This window comes from Parasteatoda tepidariorum, chromosome 9 (genome assembly GCF_043381705.1).
Source record: "Parasteatoda tepidariorum isolate YZ-2023 chromosome 9, CAS_Ptep_4.0, whole genome shotgun sequence".
Classification (NCBI taxonomy): Eukaryota; Metazoa; Arthropoda; class Arachnida; order Araneae; family Theridiidae; genus Parasteatoda; species Parasteatoda tepidariorum.
Window position 1 is genome coordinate 32,900,697 of NC_092212.1, and position 18,819 is coordinate 32,919,515.

The 18,819-nt window shown below is 30.2% G+C and overlaps 2 protein-coding genes across 4 annotated transcripts in view; one reads left to right on the forward strand and one right to left on the reverse strand.

Annotated features, from left to right (window-relative positions):
- The window catches only part of LOC107441348 (signal transducing adapter molecule 2), a 21,070-nt gene extending 19,082 nt beyond the window's left edge, over positions 1 to 1,988 (reverse strand). For 2 of the 3 annotated variants that reach the window (XM_016054573.3, XM_043040591.2), the window contains exons 1-3: positions 1,766 to 1,988; positions 639 to 799; positions 439 to 534 (exon numbers count right to left, since the gene is read on the reverse strand). In XM_016054573.3, the coding sequence (XP_015910059.2) occupies positions 439 to 534; positions 639 to 799; positions 1,766 to 1,805 (297 nt within the window). In that variant the 5' untranslated portion in view covers positions 1,806 to 1,988. Of the gene's footprint in view, positions 1 to 438; positions 535 to 638; positions 800 to 1,683; positions 1,709 to 1,765 lie in introns of those variants that run through there. The other variant, XM_043040590.2, reaches the window with a different exon arrangement.
- Positions 1,989 to 5,606: 3,618 nt separating this feature from the next.
- Positions 5,607 to 17,648, forward strand: LOC107441347 (elongation factor 1-alpha 1; the record flags this gene model as incomplete). Its single annotated transcript, XM_016054572.3, is given in 8 exon segments — positions 5,607 to 5,664; positions 6,267 to 6,442; positions 7,957 to 8,136; positions 11,677 to 11,844; positions 11,931 to 12,210; positions 13,939 to 14,120; positions 14,197 to 14,407; positions 17,132 to 17,648. Coding segments are annotated over 7 exon segments (1,389 nt in total). The 3' UTR covers positions 17,356 to 17,648.
- Between the last annotated feature and the right edge of the window lie 1,171 nt (positions 17,649 to 18,819).

Consider the following 18,819-nt stretch of genomic DNA (forward strand, 5'->3'; position numbering starts at 1 on the left):
CCGAATTAAAACAAAATATCGTAACAGATCGATTGGTAAGCATTTGAGCAAACCTAATGAGAATAGCTAATGAAAAAGTAGATACAGAACATTTTCCATATGATAATGCAGCAAAAATATTCAATGTTCAATGGTTTAGAAATCAGAAGATGTTAAAAATTTATTATAATTAAAGAAATATTTTTTTTTCCAAGTCTATTTGTGTTTTTTTAATTTTTAGAAATCTCACTTAACTTTTTGAAATCTCACCCTGTTTTTGAGAAAGGGTGAGAAATTCTCTCCCATTTTTTTTTCTGTAATGAAAACACTGTGAAGCAAATAAAACATAGAGCTGTAGAATTAAAATAAAGTTTTATAAACAAAGACATGCAAATAGTGTTATATAGCATTTTAAGATCTCCAAAAAATTTATACACAGCTAAAAATATATAATCTTACTTTTCCTAGCAGTTTTCTAACTTCTGTAGTAAATTCACTGGATGCAACTTGCAATAAAAATCTCTTATCACAGTTTTTAACACAAGAATCTAAAAGCTAAGAAAATATATCAATTAAGAAAATAAATTGAATCAGTTACTTGTTAAGATTCAGAAATTACAATTTTTATAAAAAAAAAAAAAAAAAAAAACAATACTTACAACAAGCGCTTGCATAACAACCCTTGGCACACTATGATGCAAGCGCTTCATTATTGCTTTTAGGCAGAATTTGGACCCATCTTGATAGTTTACAGCATTATCACAAATAAGCATAATTTGGGACCAATCTTCTGATAGATTATTTTCACTAGTTGCTTTTTCTAAATTAAAATAGTTTTAAAATTAAATTAAAATTATTCAAGTTGGTGATTGCATAGTTTTTAATAACATCATTCACTCTTAAAATAATAACTACATTAACTTATTTTTATGTGAAACAACAAAAATGTAGCATTAAAGTAAGACATACAACCCCTGTCATTGTACATACAAAATGTTATTTTTACATTGATATTTGGAATGCGCTGCATATTAATATACATGATAGATGAATCTAATATATTTATATATAATCACATTTAATATGTGAGATAAGTAAGTAATTTAAATAAAAAATATCATTTTTAAAAGTCATCAATTATATCAAATTCAATCATCATTAATTATATATTTGGACATAAAAGGAATGGCTATTAATTTCCAGGACTGATCTAAAAACTCAAGAAAATAATGTATGAATTACTTACCCATTCAATATGACACATGCTTATGGTAACATACTGACAATTATTTAAAAACTTTAAATTACTATTTAAACTATTACAGTCAAAATTAAAAATATCAGAACTATTACATGAGTATTGTAAAATAATTTACATTATGCATTTCAATAAGCCATGCTATTATATATATATATCTTTTCACTACCTTATAATTAAAATTCTAGGCACTAGGATAATCTAATTAAAGAGTAAAGAAATTTCATAATGCTTGGTTAAGCTATATGTGAACTACATACAAGAACTTTGTACGAAAATCTGCAAGATATTAAAATAAACTACCATATTAAATTAGTAGAAATTGTTGGCGCAAAATCGAATAAATTATTTATAATTTTCATTCGCAATAATAAAATAAGTTATCAAAAAATGCAAATTCGTAATCTCTAATACAAACTAAAATACATTAAAAAATAACTTTTTACATTTAAATTCTGTTTTTCTGAGAATTAAATTTGTTTACTGATTACATAATAAACGAAAGAATAATGTTTGCTTTTTTCCTACCGATATCATCTTCAAAAGGTGTACTTTTATTTTGAAACATTATTTTAAATACTATTGATTAAGCAGGAATTGGAAAAGGTTTTATGTTAGACAGAGGCTATAGCCTTTATATAGAGTTTTGTTTTAAGAGTCGTATTAGGTTTAATCAAGAATTTCATTACTATTCTTTTCGCAATCACAACACATACTCTACAAATCAAAACACAAAAATCAAAATATGATCACGTGCGATTCCTGTCATCAATGACATCAATATATCGATATATAGTCATATCGAATCAAAATGAAGTACAATCAGACAGGAATAATTTAAATGATCATTTTTACTGTATGCGATATACGCATCTGCTTCGAGAGAGAATAGAAACATAAAGGACCACTCTTATTGGAAGCAAAAAGATCTTATATTTGAGTTTGGGGAAAGCAGCGAGATCCTGATAGGCAATTTTTCTCTGGTAAATATTTTCTCCAACCAAGTTCTAATTCTTATCTCCGATTTCGCATACATTGAAATTGGTCCTTAATTGGTGAAACATAATCTTCCGCAAAAAAAATCAATAATTAGGTACTTATTTTCTCTAGACCGCGATTAGAGGTGCATAAATGGCATGCAATGGTTAGAATGCATTCACACTTCGTTAGGGTGGCAAGCGTTCAAAAAAAAAAAAAAAAAACTGGTAGCAATTGTTTAAAAGAACATTTAAGAACTAGCCTCCAATTAAAAGAAAAAATTTTCTGTTAGAGAAATTTTTCGAGAGATTTCTGTTTTCAGAATATCAAATTGGAAAATTAGAGCAATAAGTTTTCAAATAATCGTATAGAAACTTTGCTTCCAGTTTTCTATTTTTTCAGGACGAGAGTCACAGTAAACTCTATGTAAAACGAGCTGCTCACAAATGCGTGACTCGTATTGAAGTGCGATAGCATTTTGAACCCTACCCAGAAGACAAGGTAACTCCTGGATCAAGCATTGAGACAAACCAGTCTTCGGGGTGAACTAACCTGCGTTTACGGTATATGGATAGAAAAACTACGAAATCCTCTCAGGGTTAGCCCAACAATGAAAGGATTTCGTTGAGAAAATTTTAACATATAATCCATATGCCACGACTGAGAATATTTTGCATCAGTACTGTGGTTATTGCGAGGCAGGAAAATTCTCATCGATCAGCCATTAGTAACATAACACCTCTTTAAATGGACTTGATCATTTTCAAAACCACTTGGCCACATTTTCAAATCCATTCGCTACTTGGCCACGCCATATCCGACCCCTTAATGCATAGCAGAGCCACTTAACTGTTGCTTTCTAGAAAATATTTGCCTCCACCTTAGTTGACATTTGAAGCCGGGAGCCACGTGACATTCGAAGCCGTAATTTGTACGTCAACATGGTGGTTCCACCTGTTTTGTTGCCATTCATGAGCAGCATTCAAGGGTGTATTTTCCAACAGGATAGCGCTCGCCCTCATAGTGCTGTTGTAGCATATATATATATATATATATAAATATATACTATGCATAAAAATCTGCTCTAACCGAATTTCATCACTGAAGCTGCAACATGGTACGAAATGTGGTGGAATAAATAAAATTCTTATGAATCTCTCGAATACATCGATTTAGTAATTGAGAGCACACCGTTTTATCCAGCTGTAGCGGAGGCAATCAAAATTGGTCTAAATCCTCCAGCTATTACGTGCACTATTGAACGCACTTTTAGAACAATGCGGCGCAGCAAAACATGGAATCGGTCCACAATGTCTCACGAGAAATTAAGTAATTTGTGCATGCTCAATGTGCATAAGAAAAGATTCAAAGATGACTCAGAATTCATTGAAAAAGTTATGGATGGGTGGACTAATGTAAACAATAACAAGTGTCCTTAAACCGGAAGAAATTTAGAAAATTTCCGGTGTATCCCTCCGCATATGTTATGACTACGAGGCGATGTGTGAACAAGCCAAATATTCTATGCAGTTTTGTTATTGTAATTTGGTCTCAAATCTAAACATAATTGTACCATTCATAAGAGCTTTCAGAAATGTATTGATTCTCAGAGGTCGTAAGGCCAAAAAAAATTTTGGAAAGTTAATATCTCATTGTGAATAATTCTTAAGGTTTGCCATGTTTTGTATTTTATCCCTTATTTGGCTACATTTGAATAAAATGTCGCCAAAAATATCTTTAAAAATATCTTTTTAAGTTAGCCTAATTAGAAAATATTCTAATGATTATAATATTAATATGATAATGCTGAAGTTTAAAGGCTGAAAGAAAGAACTCGGTACATGTGAAATACTGCAAAAGATATGATGCAATAATATGATGGCGCGTTTTCTCAATCTGCAGCGTAAAAATATATCGGAAGCAGTAACCAGGAAGTCTGGAAAGAGCAATTATACCACTAGCGCCGCCACCCTTAGCTTTACACGATCACCCATCCATAAACAGATTTGGACAGCAAACAAGACGATTACTATTCATGTTTGATTAAACAATTTTTTAATTGTTATGTATCAATAATTATTTAATTATTTGTTTTTGAATAAAAATATTTTTAATAAAATTTTTTTATAAAAATTTNCAAACAAGACGATTACTATTCTTGTTTGATTAAACAATTTTTTAATTGTTATGTATCAATAATTATTTAATTACTTGTTTTTGAATAAAAATATTTGTAATAAAAATTTTTTATAACAAATTTTTTTTTCTGTATCTGCTTAATTGTTTAGAAAAAAAGCCAGAGGGGTGCAAGTGCACCTCCTTGCACCCCCTTGCCGGCGCCCTTGGTTATTATTATCAATATAACATAAGCAGTGATCGTTTGATCGTAAGAATCGTTTCCCAGTAGATTACCAAAGTAACGTGTCACTGTCAGCGGCTAGTGAATGACGTGTGGAGGATCACTTTTATCAGCCTGCGAAGGGACCGAGGGGGCACAATATCGATCTTCGTTAAACTTTTCTAATGATAAGTGCTTCACTTCGTGCGTAGAACTACCAAAACGGGTGAGATATCTCTTCTGCAGAGGATCAAAGTTCACAACACGTGATGGGCACAGCCATTTGACTGTTTTGTCTTGAATGTGATTATTTGCTTCAGAATAACTCTCTGAAGTTATCTCTGAAGTCAAGAAAGAAGTTATATTACGTACTGAACTCTGCTTTGAGGAATGGCGAGACCTCTTCGTATCTTTACACCCGTTTATTTTTTGTATTTTAGAGCAAATATGATATTTGCATAATGGCTATAAGAGTTTATTTGACGTTTTGGATTTAAGCTCAGTTAACTTAACGTCACAAAATCAAAAGTTGGCTAGTCGTTCATTGTGATGTCAGATTTTCGGAGCATCCTCAGGGATTCTTCTCATAGCGTCGCCTTGGTACAATTGCCTATTGTGCAGCTCTATTGCGATGTAAATAAAGTATTACAACTAAACAAAGATGCTTAAAAAATTTTATTCGCTGAAGTGTTTAATAATAAATCAAATTAATAATGTTTTATCAATTATAAAAGCATGGATATCAATTAGATACTCGCGATAAAAAAAGTCCCGACTCGGGTGAGAATAATAAATATAAACTATTTCTATCTGACAGGCTTCTTTGATAAAGTTCATAAAAAAATTCTTTCTTCCTGTATTTGTAGCTTTAATATAATATTTTAAGTGAAGTACAATGTCTCAAGTACATTTCGGATACATTATGTTTTAGTAAGAAACTACCTTTAATTTATTTTAATATAAGTCGAGAGTATAAAATCTCATATGACGTATCCCGAGAAAGCGGGTTTGCGCGTCACGTGATCACTTTTGTCGATCATTCCCTCCTCTTCTTTCACCTGCTAAGCTTTACTGCAGAGTGTTCTCTTGTCAGCTCTTCAAAATCTTAATAGTAAGTATGCATAATTTTATCATCCATGTTCAATCCATACTTGTCATTACATTTTAAGGATTTATTAAGCCAAATAAATCATTATTTCATATATTTGTAGTATCATTTCTAACTTAATTCTCCATTTTGAATTAGACCTTACCGGCATCTTACCCTTACTCGTGGTAGAAGAGTGAATTTAGTTGTAAGTTATAATCGAATTAGAATAAATTTCTATAATATTTTCCCTTAACTTTTTATTTTTAGTTAATAAGTTGTTAGATTAATTTTTGATATCAAGATTATATATCTTGTCTGGTAATTTTTTGATATCAAGATTATATATCTTGTCTGGTAATTGTTCAGCTCTCTTACCGGTGTCGTAGTCCGCCATGTTGGTCGTCTACATTTTCGCCCAGTTAGAATAATAAATGATAAATTTTACTAGATGTCAGTCGGTATTAGGATTCAATTTTGATTGTTTTCAATGAAGTATGTTAAATATGAGTGTTATTAAAGTGTTTTTTTTCGAATTCCAATCTTGTCATTAAACTTACACGTGTTACTTCCGTTTCGAACAAGGGCATAATATGATCTTATTTATTATTTTGTTTCATTTTTAGGTTTTTATTTAATTGACGACTTTTGAGCAATCATGCCTAAGGACAAGACTCATATCAATATTGTGGTTATTGGCCACGTAGATTCTGGTAAAAGTACCACCACAGGTCATCTCATCTACAAATGTGGAGGTATCGACAAGAGAACAATCGAAAAGTTCGAAAAAGAAGCCCAAGAAGTATGTATTTGTTCAGTACTAATTCTATTCTTTATTGGCAGTGTTCATGACAAAAATGTCAAAATATGTCGAATTTTCTTATGAAACTAACTTATCTTATGTATATATCAGTTGGTAATATTTCAGTTGAAAAAATTTTTCCTGATCATTCTCGAATGTTCCATTGGCATTTTTCTGAGTATCAAGTTTAATTAGGGATTATCTACTTCAATGTTGAGAGAAATAATTCTCTTCGTGATTAATATGTACAAAATTAAAATTTCTTTTGTAACTAAGTTTTGTTGCTGATAACTAAATTTTTTTTTGGTTGCTATGTTTACTAGCTTTTCTTGATTGTTTTTTTTCCGCTTAAGTACTGTAATTTTGTCTGTATATTGTAATTATTAACTGGGAGTAGAGGATCTACTTATTTTTGTGTCTAAGCTATGTATCCTATAAGCCATGTATCCTATGAAATGTAAAAGAAATATATTGAGCTGGGACATAAAATGTTAAAATGAAATGTTCAGAAATGAATGGCTTTAGTATTAAGTTACTGGTTGTTATCAAATATTTTATTCTGCTATTTCTTTTGTTAACTTCAAAAAGTATTCATAAAATAGTTTATTTTCTATAATAAAAAAAATTCTAATTGATTTAATGTACGTCATGGACAATTTATCAGGGGGGGGGGAGGTCATGGCTTGGATTATATAGCTCAGTTGCAATAGTACTATTTGAATGTTATTAAATTATTTAGTATTATTAATTACACATGTTAATTTTAGCCTTTAATTTTTTGTTGCCACGTAAAATTCTCTAACCAGTATACCTTATAGTTAGATAAAATAGTAAATTATAAATATTTATTGAACTCTATTGCGTGGAATTATTATTGGTCATACGTAATTTAATAAGAGTGCAAAAGCCTTTTGAATTGTTTAAAGTTCTCATGATTAAGTGAAATAGAAAACAAAGCTTACTTGGAGGTTCTAACTTGATAGCTGTCCTGATGAAACCATGGGAACTATTTCTTAGATTGTTACTAATCCTTATATTTTGGTGGTCAGAAACAAATTCCCAAATATGGGTTACTATTATTTAGTTATAACAATGTCATGCAGTTATCACTAAACTGTAAATTTAAAAAAAAAAAAACTTGTGCTCCGGAAGATGCTGCATATAATTTATTTAGGGTTTCATGTTTTGAAAATATTAGACTAAATTTATTAAGTCGCTAATTTTCAGGATTTTTGAGTTAATCTCACAATTACCCCTGATACTAGGCGTGACTCCTTGACAAAGAAAATTTATTTTTTAAAATTTTTATGCGTTATATATGTTGATTTAAAAAAGTTTGACAGGCAATTAGTTCAATATTATTTTGAATAAAAATGAGTATGTACAGTTCAGCACTAAAAAATTGAAAAATATTTTACTTAATTTCTTTTTCCAGCAATCAATGTCTGTAAATTTGAAAGTGTTGTCTGAACATTTTTATAAATGTGATTCAAAAATTTGTTTTTGTATTTCAGATGGGAAAAGGTTCATTTAAGTATGCTTGGGTATTGGACAAGCTCAAAGCAGAAAGAGAACGTGGTATCACCATTGATATCACTCTGTGGAAATTTGAAACATCTAAGTATTACGTAACTGTCATTGATGCTCCAGGCCACAGAGATTTCATTAAGAACATGATTACTGGCACTTCTCAGGTATTTGACCATTTATATAACAGGCCTTATATATTAATTGCTTTTTAATCAATAGTTCTTAGTTGCTGAATGCTAATTTTTGATGTATCTTCTCTTATTTCAAAGATTAGCAATTTAATAAAGCTTAACAAGCATACAAAGATACTTGTCGAGCTATATTTTAAACAATATTAACTTAAATATTAATGAAATAAAATTTGCTAATCTGATAGGTTATTAAGCTCAAATATTATACTATAAACTGAATATTCAAAAGTGATGAATTGAGCGGGATAGTTTAAAAAACGAACTATTCATAAACATAATTTGCTTTTTTAGATTTTTAATTTAAGGCACTAAAGTTTAATATCTTTTGAGAGTAAAATAAGTGGGACATTAATATTTTAAATTTAATAAAATTGAAAAGTTGTGAAACTAATTTTTTTATTTACTCTTGTTTTATTTCTTTTGTTTTAATCATTTGTGATTTATTTTATCTCAGTCTGATTATTTTGACTATGTAAACGTGATTTAAAACTGCATTTCCATAGTTATAAATCCCTATTAGTGATTTATATGCACATGATTTTAAAATTCATATCTAAATTCATATTCACACCATTAAAAAACACTTAACAGATAAAATAGTAGAGGTCTTAGTATTTAGGGTGTATCCCGGAACTCCCGTTTCTTTGTATCATTCACCTAGGCCTGTAAACTAGAAGTAGGTTAGATGATTTTTTTTGTGCAAATATTTCACATAATTATGTGTATCTCAAACCAATTGTTTTATAGGCACTTGCAAATAAAGTATATATATCTAAGATTTCAAAACTTATGCTAAATCCCATTGATGTGACTTGATTATCAGGGATCTCCTTTGAAGAACTAACGCTTCACAAAAGAATTTTATCTTTTAATCGGACCCTTTAGAATAGGGCTGCATAACCTTTTTGATTGAAGGGCCACTTGCACAGCAGGTAGATTAGCGAAAAAACTTTCAATTTTTCACAATAATTAATTTATCAAATATATATTGATATACATAAATATTGGGAGAGATATAAATTCTAACCTAAAGGAAGCGTACAGAATGAAAGAAGAAAATTTATATTGTTTAAACAAAAGGTATTGTTTAAACAAACAGGTTGTACACCCCTACTTTAGAAACTTGTTTATCATTGATTTGTTAATCGAATCCAGGGGGGAAGAAAGATGTAAATGAAATACTGATTTGCTAATCGAATCCAGGGGGGAAGAAAAATGTAAATGAAATACTATTTATCTTCGACAGACGCTTCTTCCTTCATTCGCCCAAAATGAATATTCTGCATTCAGCAGTATAGGCTAAATACCAAATATTTGTATGTCGCATCTCTAATTTAGTAGCAGCAATCGCTGTTTATTTTTAAAAATGTAAATTTTTTAAATTATAATTTTAGAGTTGAGTATAATATTGCAACTATTTACAATTCAAAAACTGCTTGAAAAAGTTTTTTTAATAACAGGACCCTATTTGTACAAATTCTCAATTCAAAAGCGAGGGAGGGACCTTGGTTAAAAGAATGTGACTTGACAAAATTTTACAAAAAAACAAAACAAAATGTGACAAAATTTTACAGAAACAGGACTTTTTACAAAATGTCTGGACATATCCCTTGAATATTATATTTGCCAGATATGAAAGTTATATTTGTTTGCTTCATACTCATACAAATCATTCATTGTAATTAAGATTTGTCCAATGTTGCAGATTTAAGTTTTTTCTTTAATCTCTTACTATAAAGGTGCAATATGTTTCATTTATAAGAAATTTAATTATAAATACTATTTCAAAAAATGGAACATGTTTGGTATATAGATTTTTCACTCATAGGTTTCATATTATCAATCAAGGTTTCATAGGTTTCATATTATCAATCAATCTCATATATTCTCAAGGTTTTCATATTATCAATCCTGATAATGGTTAATTGATAATCTAAGATATTTTCAGGATATTAGCTGCCTTTTTAATTTGAAGTGTGTTTGCACATGGTATTTTGAATTACTATTTTCAGCTTTTTAGTTTTTTCTATGCAGTAATGCTCATTCAAATAGTTTTTTAGTCTAGATATTGATGACTTGGTTATATTCTTTTTGTATATTCAGGGTTCCTGCGTCCTTGAAAAGTACTTGAATTTGATTTTCAAGGGCCCCTAAAAGTACTTGAAAATGATATTAAATCTTTGAAAAATTCAAAATGACCTTGAAAAGTATCAAACCTAGGAAAACAGCCCTATTTCCAGCATTTCTGTGTTTAACTTTTTGACGCACGTAAGTGTGATATGACTTTCCCGTCTTTCAGATGATGACACATACTGTTTGATTTTAAGATTTTATGTCTATTTGGCTGATTTTAGGAATTTTAAATATTGGGAACTGCGCCAAATTCTGACAAAATCTCGATTCTTATTCAGGCAATTTTAATATCGATCTTCGTATTAAACTGATTTAAAAGCCATGTGTTGCGATTCGTTTTCACGTGATTCAAAAATTGTACTTACAATTCCCATTAAAGCAATTTAAAAAGCTAATATCGCGATTTGTGATTTGTACTTAAGCGTTTTTAAACCCCAATATCACTATTAGTTTTTCCGCAAGTTTGAAATCCAATGTCGCAATTCGTATTCACGCATTTTGCAATATCAAACATCGATTTTCGTATTTATACTCTATTTGAAAACTACTCGTTGCGATTCGTGTTCATGTGACCATGTCAAGTGTGTATGATCGATGCTACTGAAAAAAAAATTAATTCAAGTATGAGTGGTTAATTAAAAACAGTCAAAGTGACCAAAATTGTTAGTAAGAATCTATTGGAAGATATTGAGGTGAAAGTTGGCAACTGATTCAATTTAAAATGGCTGACCCGTAATAAATTTAAAATGATAATTAAGCCGCAACATCCAATAATTGATTAATTTTCTTAAATTGAAAAGTGGTCGAAATTTCAAAATTATATTTAAGAACAATTTAAATTTCACTGTCTAAATGCTTCTGCCACTTTAAATATTAAATAAAAATCTCCCGGCAGAGTTGTTTTTAAATATCTAATTGATATCACAGTATTATATAGAACACCCCCCCCGTCCTGCCCGAATTTTTGCTTATTCAGAGGTTGTATACCTAGCTTAAAATAGGCCTTGTGCAAAATTCAAATCTGACGTTTTTATGAATCATGAATTTTATTCTTGACTTGATGCCAATCACCCTTGCTTTTTTTATACTTAGATCACTTTCCGAAATCAAGAGAGCAATGGAAGTCTTATTTTTCAGTACTGCTATTATCGACTGTCAACTAACTATTATCGTCAAAACATTTTAGTTTAAAATGTAAAATTTTAGTCTAACTTTTACTAAAATTTAAGTCCTGGAGAATTTTATAATAAGTCTTTAAAAGTACTTGAATTTTATTTCTAAAGTAGAGCATGAACCTTGATATTAAATTATAATTTTATCTATTTCAGTTATGTTTAACTTTTCTGATTGTTTTAGTGAATTTACAACTTTTAATTTTAGGCTGATTGTGCTGTATTAATTGTTGCTGGAGGCACTGGTGAATTTGAAGCCGGTATCTCAAAGAATGGACAAACCAGAGAACACGCTTTATTAGCTTACACACTTGGTGTAAAACAATTGATTGTTGGAGTAAACAAAATGGACACAACTGAACCACCATTCAGTGAGGTATGTATATTTATCTTTTTATAAGAATCTTGTTAAAATCAAACTACCAAATAACACTCATGGTCTTAAATTTTTTGTTCTTGTAGTCTCGTTTTGAAGAAATCAAAAAAGAAGTATCAGCCTATGTAAAAAAGATTGGTTACAATCCAGCCACAGTTCCATTTGTTCCCATCTCTGGCTGGAATGGAGATAACATGTTAGAGCCAAGTTCAAATATGCCATGGTACAAAGGGTGGTCTATTGAAAGGAAAGGAAACAAATCCGATGGCAAGACTTTATTGCAGGCGTTAGATGCTATGGAGCCACCTTCACGACCATTAGATAAACCTCTCCGTTTGCCTCTGCAAGACGTTTACAAAATTGGAGGTATTTAAATTCAAGTGATTATTGTTGAGACTTTTTACATAGAAGTCCTGTGAAATGTTTCACTCATTGATTTAATTCGATTTCCATAACAAACATTAATCCTTTTAATTCTGACTCATCTCTTGAATTATTATTTTAAACATTATTATTCACATTCATGCTAATTAAAAATAGCATATTGTGACCTGTATAGCGAGATAAAGATCGTAAAGATAAGAGTGAGTTGATCTATTAATTCATATTTCTGTTATAAAAATTAAATATGATAAATATTTGGATTTTTATAAAATCAAATTGTTATCCGTATTCAAAAATAATCTTAATTTTTATGATAAGATTATTGAATTAGTTTGATTTCTAAGCAGAGTATAAATTGATTGAGTATATGCAATAAGCATAGTTAAGCTAAAATTACTACTTTAATTCTTGAAAACAGTGTTGGTGTTGAAACAGTTAATTCTTGAAAACAGTTAATTTCGAAGTCTTCGTTAATTTTGCTTGACCTGTAGGAATTTTATGACCATAAAATTAAAATCCTTAAAGCATACCTGACAACTGCATTAGGTGTAAAGTGTATGCATTTCTAGTCATCTCTATGCTTATACACAGTTTTACACATCTTAAAGTATTTTTCTTCTAATGTTACTTTTAGTTAAAAGCCGCAAATGCGTTTCTTGCCTGAAGAACTAGTTTTGCAATTGTGCAACTGGCTCTATGGTACTGAACTAATGTGCAAAACCATGGCAGTGAGAACAACCTTTTGTAAATAAATGTCATGCTGCTTTTGTAGGCAGGGCTTAAACATTTCTTGCCGTGGAGTTCGTATGTAAAACTTAATGTTATGATTATTTCGTTTAAATCGCATGTGTGGCGAGCATTACTACCTTTTTTTTTTACTTAGGATAAAAGTTATGGCTGAGAACAAAAAGATAAGTCGCCAAACTTTTAATGCAAAATATTCAAAGGAACTTCAGTTTTTGAAACCTGATGATAAGTCCGCATTCTGTGAGATTTGCCATTGCTAATTTAACCATTTGTCATGGTGGAAAGTGATATTTTTCGTCATATTATAAATCTACGAAGTACAAGAAATCCACAGAGTCAGTCAACTCTAGCTCAAAATTAGATTGATATCTAAAGAATGATGATATGGATGTGATTAACCCTGAAATATTAACGTCTGGATGATTTCTACAATGAGGAATAAAACTTTGGAAAATTTGTTGGTAGTTAAAACACAATTCAAAGCAGTGTTATAAGCTTGTTGTTTTTCTTGCAAAGCGCTTATACACTGGAAATGCTTTGAATTGTGTTTTACGATTCATATATTAATAGCTTTTATTGGATTTAAAAATTTTTCTGCTTTTATTTGTCAATAAAATTTACTTCTTTTTGCTCTTCAATAATAACTTCCTGGTTAAAGATAGGCTTAAAAAATTTACAATTTAGTGTTGAATTTAACATTCACTAATTGAGTAAATACTTAAGCTAAATATTGTTTGTTCGTTATTTTACACATTGATTATATTTTTTTTACGCGTTGAGATTTTTTTTAAGTTAGCAGCTATGCTTAAAGCATAATATCGTAGTATTGCACTGAGATTTTTTTAAGTTACCAGCTATGCTTAAAGCCTAATATGGTAGTATTGCACTGGGATTGATTTCAACCCTAGCATACTTGTTTAAATTCTTGAATACTTGTTTGAATTTTATTAATTTTCTCTTCAGGTATTGGAACGGTGCCTGTCGGAAGAGTTGAAACTGGTATTTTGAAACCGGGTACAGTTGTTACATTTGCTCCTGCTAACATCACCACTGAAGTTAAGTCTGTTGAAATGCATCACGAGTCTCTCACTGAAGCTGTACCAGGAGACAATGTTGGTTTCAATGTTAAGAACGTTTCCGTCAAGGTAAGTCTTCAATTTTGTGTGATTTGATAAAAGCTTATTTTACTGGCTTGTTTCTTATAAGATTATTTACTTTTAGGAATTGCGTCGTGGTTTCGTTTGTGGTGACAGCAAAGACACTCCTCCTAAGAGCACTGAAAAATTTACTGCTCAAGTTATTGTATTGAACCATCCTGGTCAGATTTGCAATGGCTACACTCCAGTTTTGGATTGCCACACGGCTCACATCGCCTGCAAATTCCTTGAGATCAAAGAGAAATGCGATCGTCGATCTGGCAAAAAATTAGAAGGTAAGTTTCATATTACTTTTACACATATTAAAATGTAGACTTCCGGTAAATACAACCAACCCTCACATAGGGTATAAGATGAAAAAGGTTTGCTATGATATAAGGGGTGGCAGTTTTTTTAAACTAATTCTGCATTTTCTTAGGGAATTGTAATAACCACTATTTCAAATAATGCATTTAGTCTTGTTCACCCGATACGAAATTACACATCTAGTCTTACTGATGTGATTGAAAAATCTCCCTTTGGAATTCCCATTCAAATGATTTAAAGTTAATAGAGAACAATATTTTTCATAATTATTGCAAAAAAAGTCTAGCAACACTGGCACACTGATGGAAGAATAAGATTGACTTAATTATCTGCTTGTAATAATTCAAAATATTATTTAAACTTTTGAATTGAAATAGTGGCGTAAGGAAAATATGATCAATTAATTTTAAGCACTGTTTGGGTGAAATACAGTAAAAAATGGCTTAATATTGAAATGTAAGTACAGTGACTTGCAAGTGTTTGTACATATATCACTTTCCGTGGAAGAAAACGTCAATTATTTAAAATTAAATGAATATTCAGGGTATCCGCTCAGCAGGAAAGTCATAGTAAAGTCATCAATTTCGGTATTGAACAAAATTAGTCGAAATATCATGATTTTAACTATTTTTGTTTAAAAAAAATCATGGAAGGTTTAGTTTAGGTTGCCAAATTGGTCTATTTTTTAAAATGGAATCCACCCCATCCAATTTCATTGTGTTCAAAATATTTGAATTTCTATTAAAACCCCATTCAGTCATATTTTATTAAAATATGAAATGTTTTATCAAAAATTATGGTGTCCCTAAGTTTGAATTCCTAATGTATTCAAAGAAAAAATTTCTACATTTACTAACATAGTGTGCACATTCTTATTGATATTAAATCATAATTTTTTTTATAAATAAATAATTGATCTATTTATATTTATTCTTAAAATTAATGGAATATTATGTAAATAAAAATTACTTTCTGGCAATTTTTTTTAAATAAAATATTATAAATCTAAGAATTGTTTACATTAACTTAATGCATAACAAATTAAAAGTGATACATTAATTACTATGTTGTGTTATTTAAAATATGTCAATTAAAATTATTCTGAAATGAATATTTGTGTTCAGCAGTAAAGGCTAAATACCAAATAATTAGTTTAGTAGCAGCAATTGTTGAGCGGAATCTTATATTTATTTATAATTTAAAAACTTCTTGTAAAGGTTTTTAGTAATTTTTGCGATAACAGGATCCTATTTGCTAAAAATTCACTTAAGCAGGACCATGGTTGAAAGAATGTGACCTTAACACTTATTTTATCTTAACAAATTATGATTAGTTTTTTCTAACCATTTTACAAAAACAGGACCTTTCACAATATGTCTGGACAGACCCTTGATAACATTTACACCTTTCTTGTGCCAGTCTTACACTTTGTGAGACAAAATGCCCGCACGCTGACTTAAAAATTAACCTTCTTACCTGGAATTCTGGTAAAGTCAGGGAAATAAAGACCTAATTCAGTGGCCTCTCTGCTGTTTTAACAAACTATTTCCATATCTGTAGCAGAAGTCACTGCTTTTATTGTTGACATTAAAAGCTGCTTGATAAACATATCTATCTATTGTGCTGCTCATGAGATTTGAAATGACCAGCCCACAAGAAGGTATATCAATGTCTTCATGTCCCCTCCTTGTTTTCTTGTTAGTTGTAAATCACCCTGGCAAGTTTTGCAAAATATTTCAAGCCCTGTTGCAGAATTTTTTCGAGATGTCTGCGATTAAACTCTAGCACTTAAATCTTTCTGCAATGTACTTTACCACTGAGGCTTTTTCTTCAATTTCAAAATGGCTGTAAAAAATAGTTAAAATTTTCAGTATTTTACTTCTAAAAGTTATTATTTTTGTGTTTATTTAATAAGATTATCTAGAGAGTGATAGTAATCAAGGAAGCTACATTTCATGCCTACTTTTCTAGTGCTTCGAAAAGTATTCCACTTAACACTTAGGTCAATATAATTTTATTTGTAAGCTTAAAGTACGGAATTTCATTACTATTCGTGTCTTCATTTGTAATGGGTTTCTGAAAAGGCAGCCAAGAAACAAATTTTTCATTTGCATATTCTCCTGCGCCAAAAAGACAGCGATTTATGGTATGTCTGGAGTGATATATTTCACAAGTTGTGCATGCTTTCTTTTCTTCTGCCCAGAGATTATGTTATATTTTTAATAAAATATAATAATCACTATTTGGGTATAAAAATATTTGCAGTGTGTAGATTAGTGTGATTAGTTTACACTATCATCAAGGATGCAAATAACATAATATTTTACATTTCGCTACAAAGTAGCTAATGACTTTTATTAATATTTTGTAATCTTTTTTTTGCGAAAATACAGCGATGGAAAATAAATTAAATATCAGGTTCAGTAGGGTTTTGTCATGCAATTTTAAGGTATGTCTGTGGAGTGATATATTTCACACATATGCTTTCTTACAAGTTGTCGTGCTTCCCAGAGATTATGTTATATTTTCAATAAAATATAATAATCACTATTTGGGTATAAAAATATTTGCAGTGTGTAGATTAGTGTGATCAGTTTATACTATTATCAAGGATGCAAATAACATAATATTTTACATTTCACTACTAAGTGTAGCTAGTGACTTTTTTTTAATATTTTGTAATTTTTTTGCAGATAACCCCAAATTCATCAAGTCTGGTGATGCTGCAATTGTTGAATTGGTACCAAGCAAGCCCATGTGTGTTGAGACCTTCACTGATTTCCCACCTTTGGGACGTTTCGCTGTCCGTGATATGAGGCAAACTGTCGCTGTAGGTGTAATCAAGTCAGTTACTCCTAAGGATCTCTCTGGTGGTAAGGTCACAAAGGCTGCTGAGAAAGCTCAAAAGAAGAAATAACTATCCGTGGGCAGCAAGACAGACCTGCCACGGTATGAACTTGCAAGCTCTTACAATGACTTTTGTTCTATTTCCAATGATTTTGTTAAGATTAAGTATAATCTTAAGTTACCTTTTCAGTTTAAACTCAATGGAAGCATTATTTTGTCGCGAGTCATACTATTGTTTCTTAGCCCTTGGTTGCTTTGTCATATGTGTCATCGTAAAGAGTTTCGCAGGAAAAAGCTGTAATACGATTAATATCTTTAATGTATTGCTGTTGCTTCAATAATAAATAAATGTTTAAAAACCAATTAATTTTGTCTTTTATTTATGCCCTATTTTTGTCTTAAATGTATTGCTTCCAGAATGTTTTTGAAATGCGTAGATTCGGAGCATTCAATTTTGACCAATCGAGGTTTACCATAATAGAATTGTGTTCAATGGGTCGGTCAAATTTTTGGGTTCTTGTAGTACTTTTGTTTCACTGGTTTGGAATTCCATGAACTTTTATTTTTTCATTGTATCATGATAATTGCGTAATTATGTAGAGGATAATTTATGAATGTCTTAATGTAAATTCAATAAAAAATAGTCTATTTGAAAAAAAATTGTACATGGTTTCATTTGCAAAGATAGGATCTTATTATAATTGAACAATCTGCCAATGTTAAGGAAAATGGTTCAGTTCTATCGCAAAGTTATATTTTTTACAGATCTAGTTATGATGTATTTAATTATCTATCTTAAGCAGGGTTGGCAAGTTTTTGACGCATGACGCACAAACCGTCATGTCAAAAACCCATAGTTTTGGTAGCAGTGAAAGTGCTCATCCAGTTCCGCATCCATTGAAAGAATCTTCTCGAATTTTTGACTCGTCCATACTAACTCAGAAATCGACTGGGCAATGAAAAATGCACAAAATTAGTCACTTGCTATCGTATGCTTCGGCACAGTGACCTCGACTACTGAACATATAATTTTGTTTGTAATTAAGTTTTGTTTAATGTGCTTTTTCAACTGAATAAAAGTTTTTAACTTGACAAAATAGCCATAATTTTTGACTTAGAGTTTGTTAGTAGTTACAAGTTTTGAAAGTTTTGTTTAGCTTATTTCTAATATTTAAGAAATGCCGAATTTTAAATTCTTTTTACTTGAATTTATTAATAGTTCATAGCTTTTTGTTTGTCTATTTCTAACAATTAAGTGCAAAATTTTGAATCCTTTGCAAATCAAGCTATAATGATAAAAGTAAGTATCACTATTTTCAATAAATATATTACAATATTTCTGTATGAATGTATATCTTTCTATAAGAATACATGTATATAGTTGCAAAATCAATAGCAATCATTTACAACATTCATTTATAAAGGCAATTATGTGAAAATAATAATGTCCGCTATATGCCATAAATTAAAGAAAACAGTAGGTTTTTGACTCTTTTTACCCCTGTCATGTCAAAAACCCAACCCTGATCTTAAG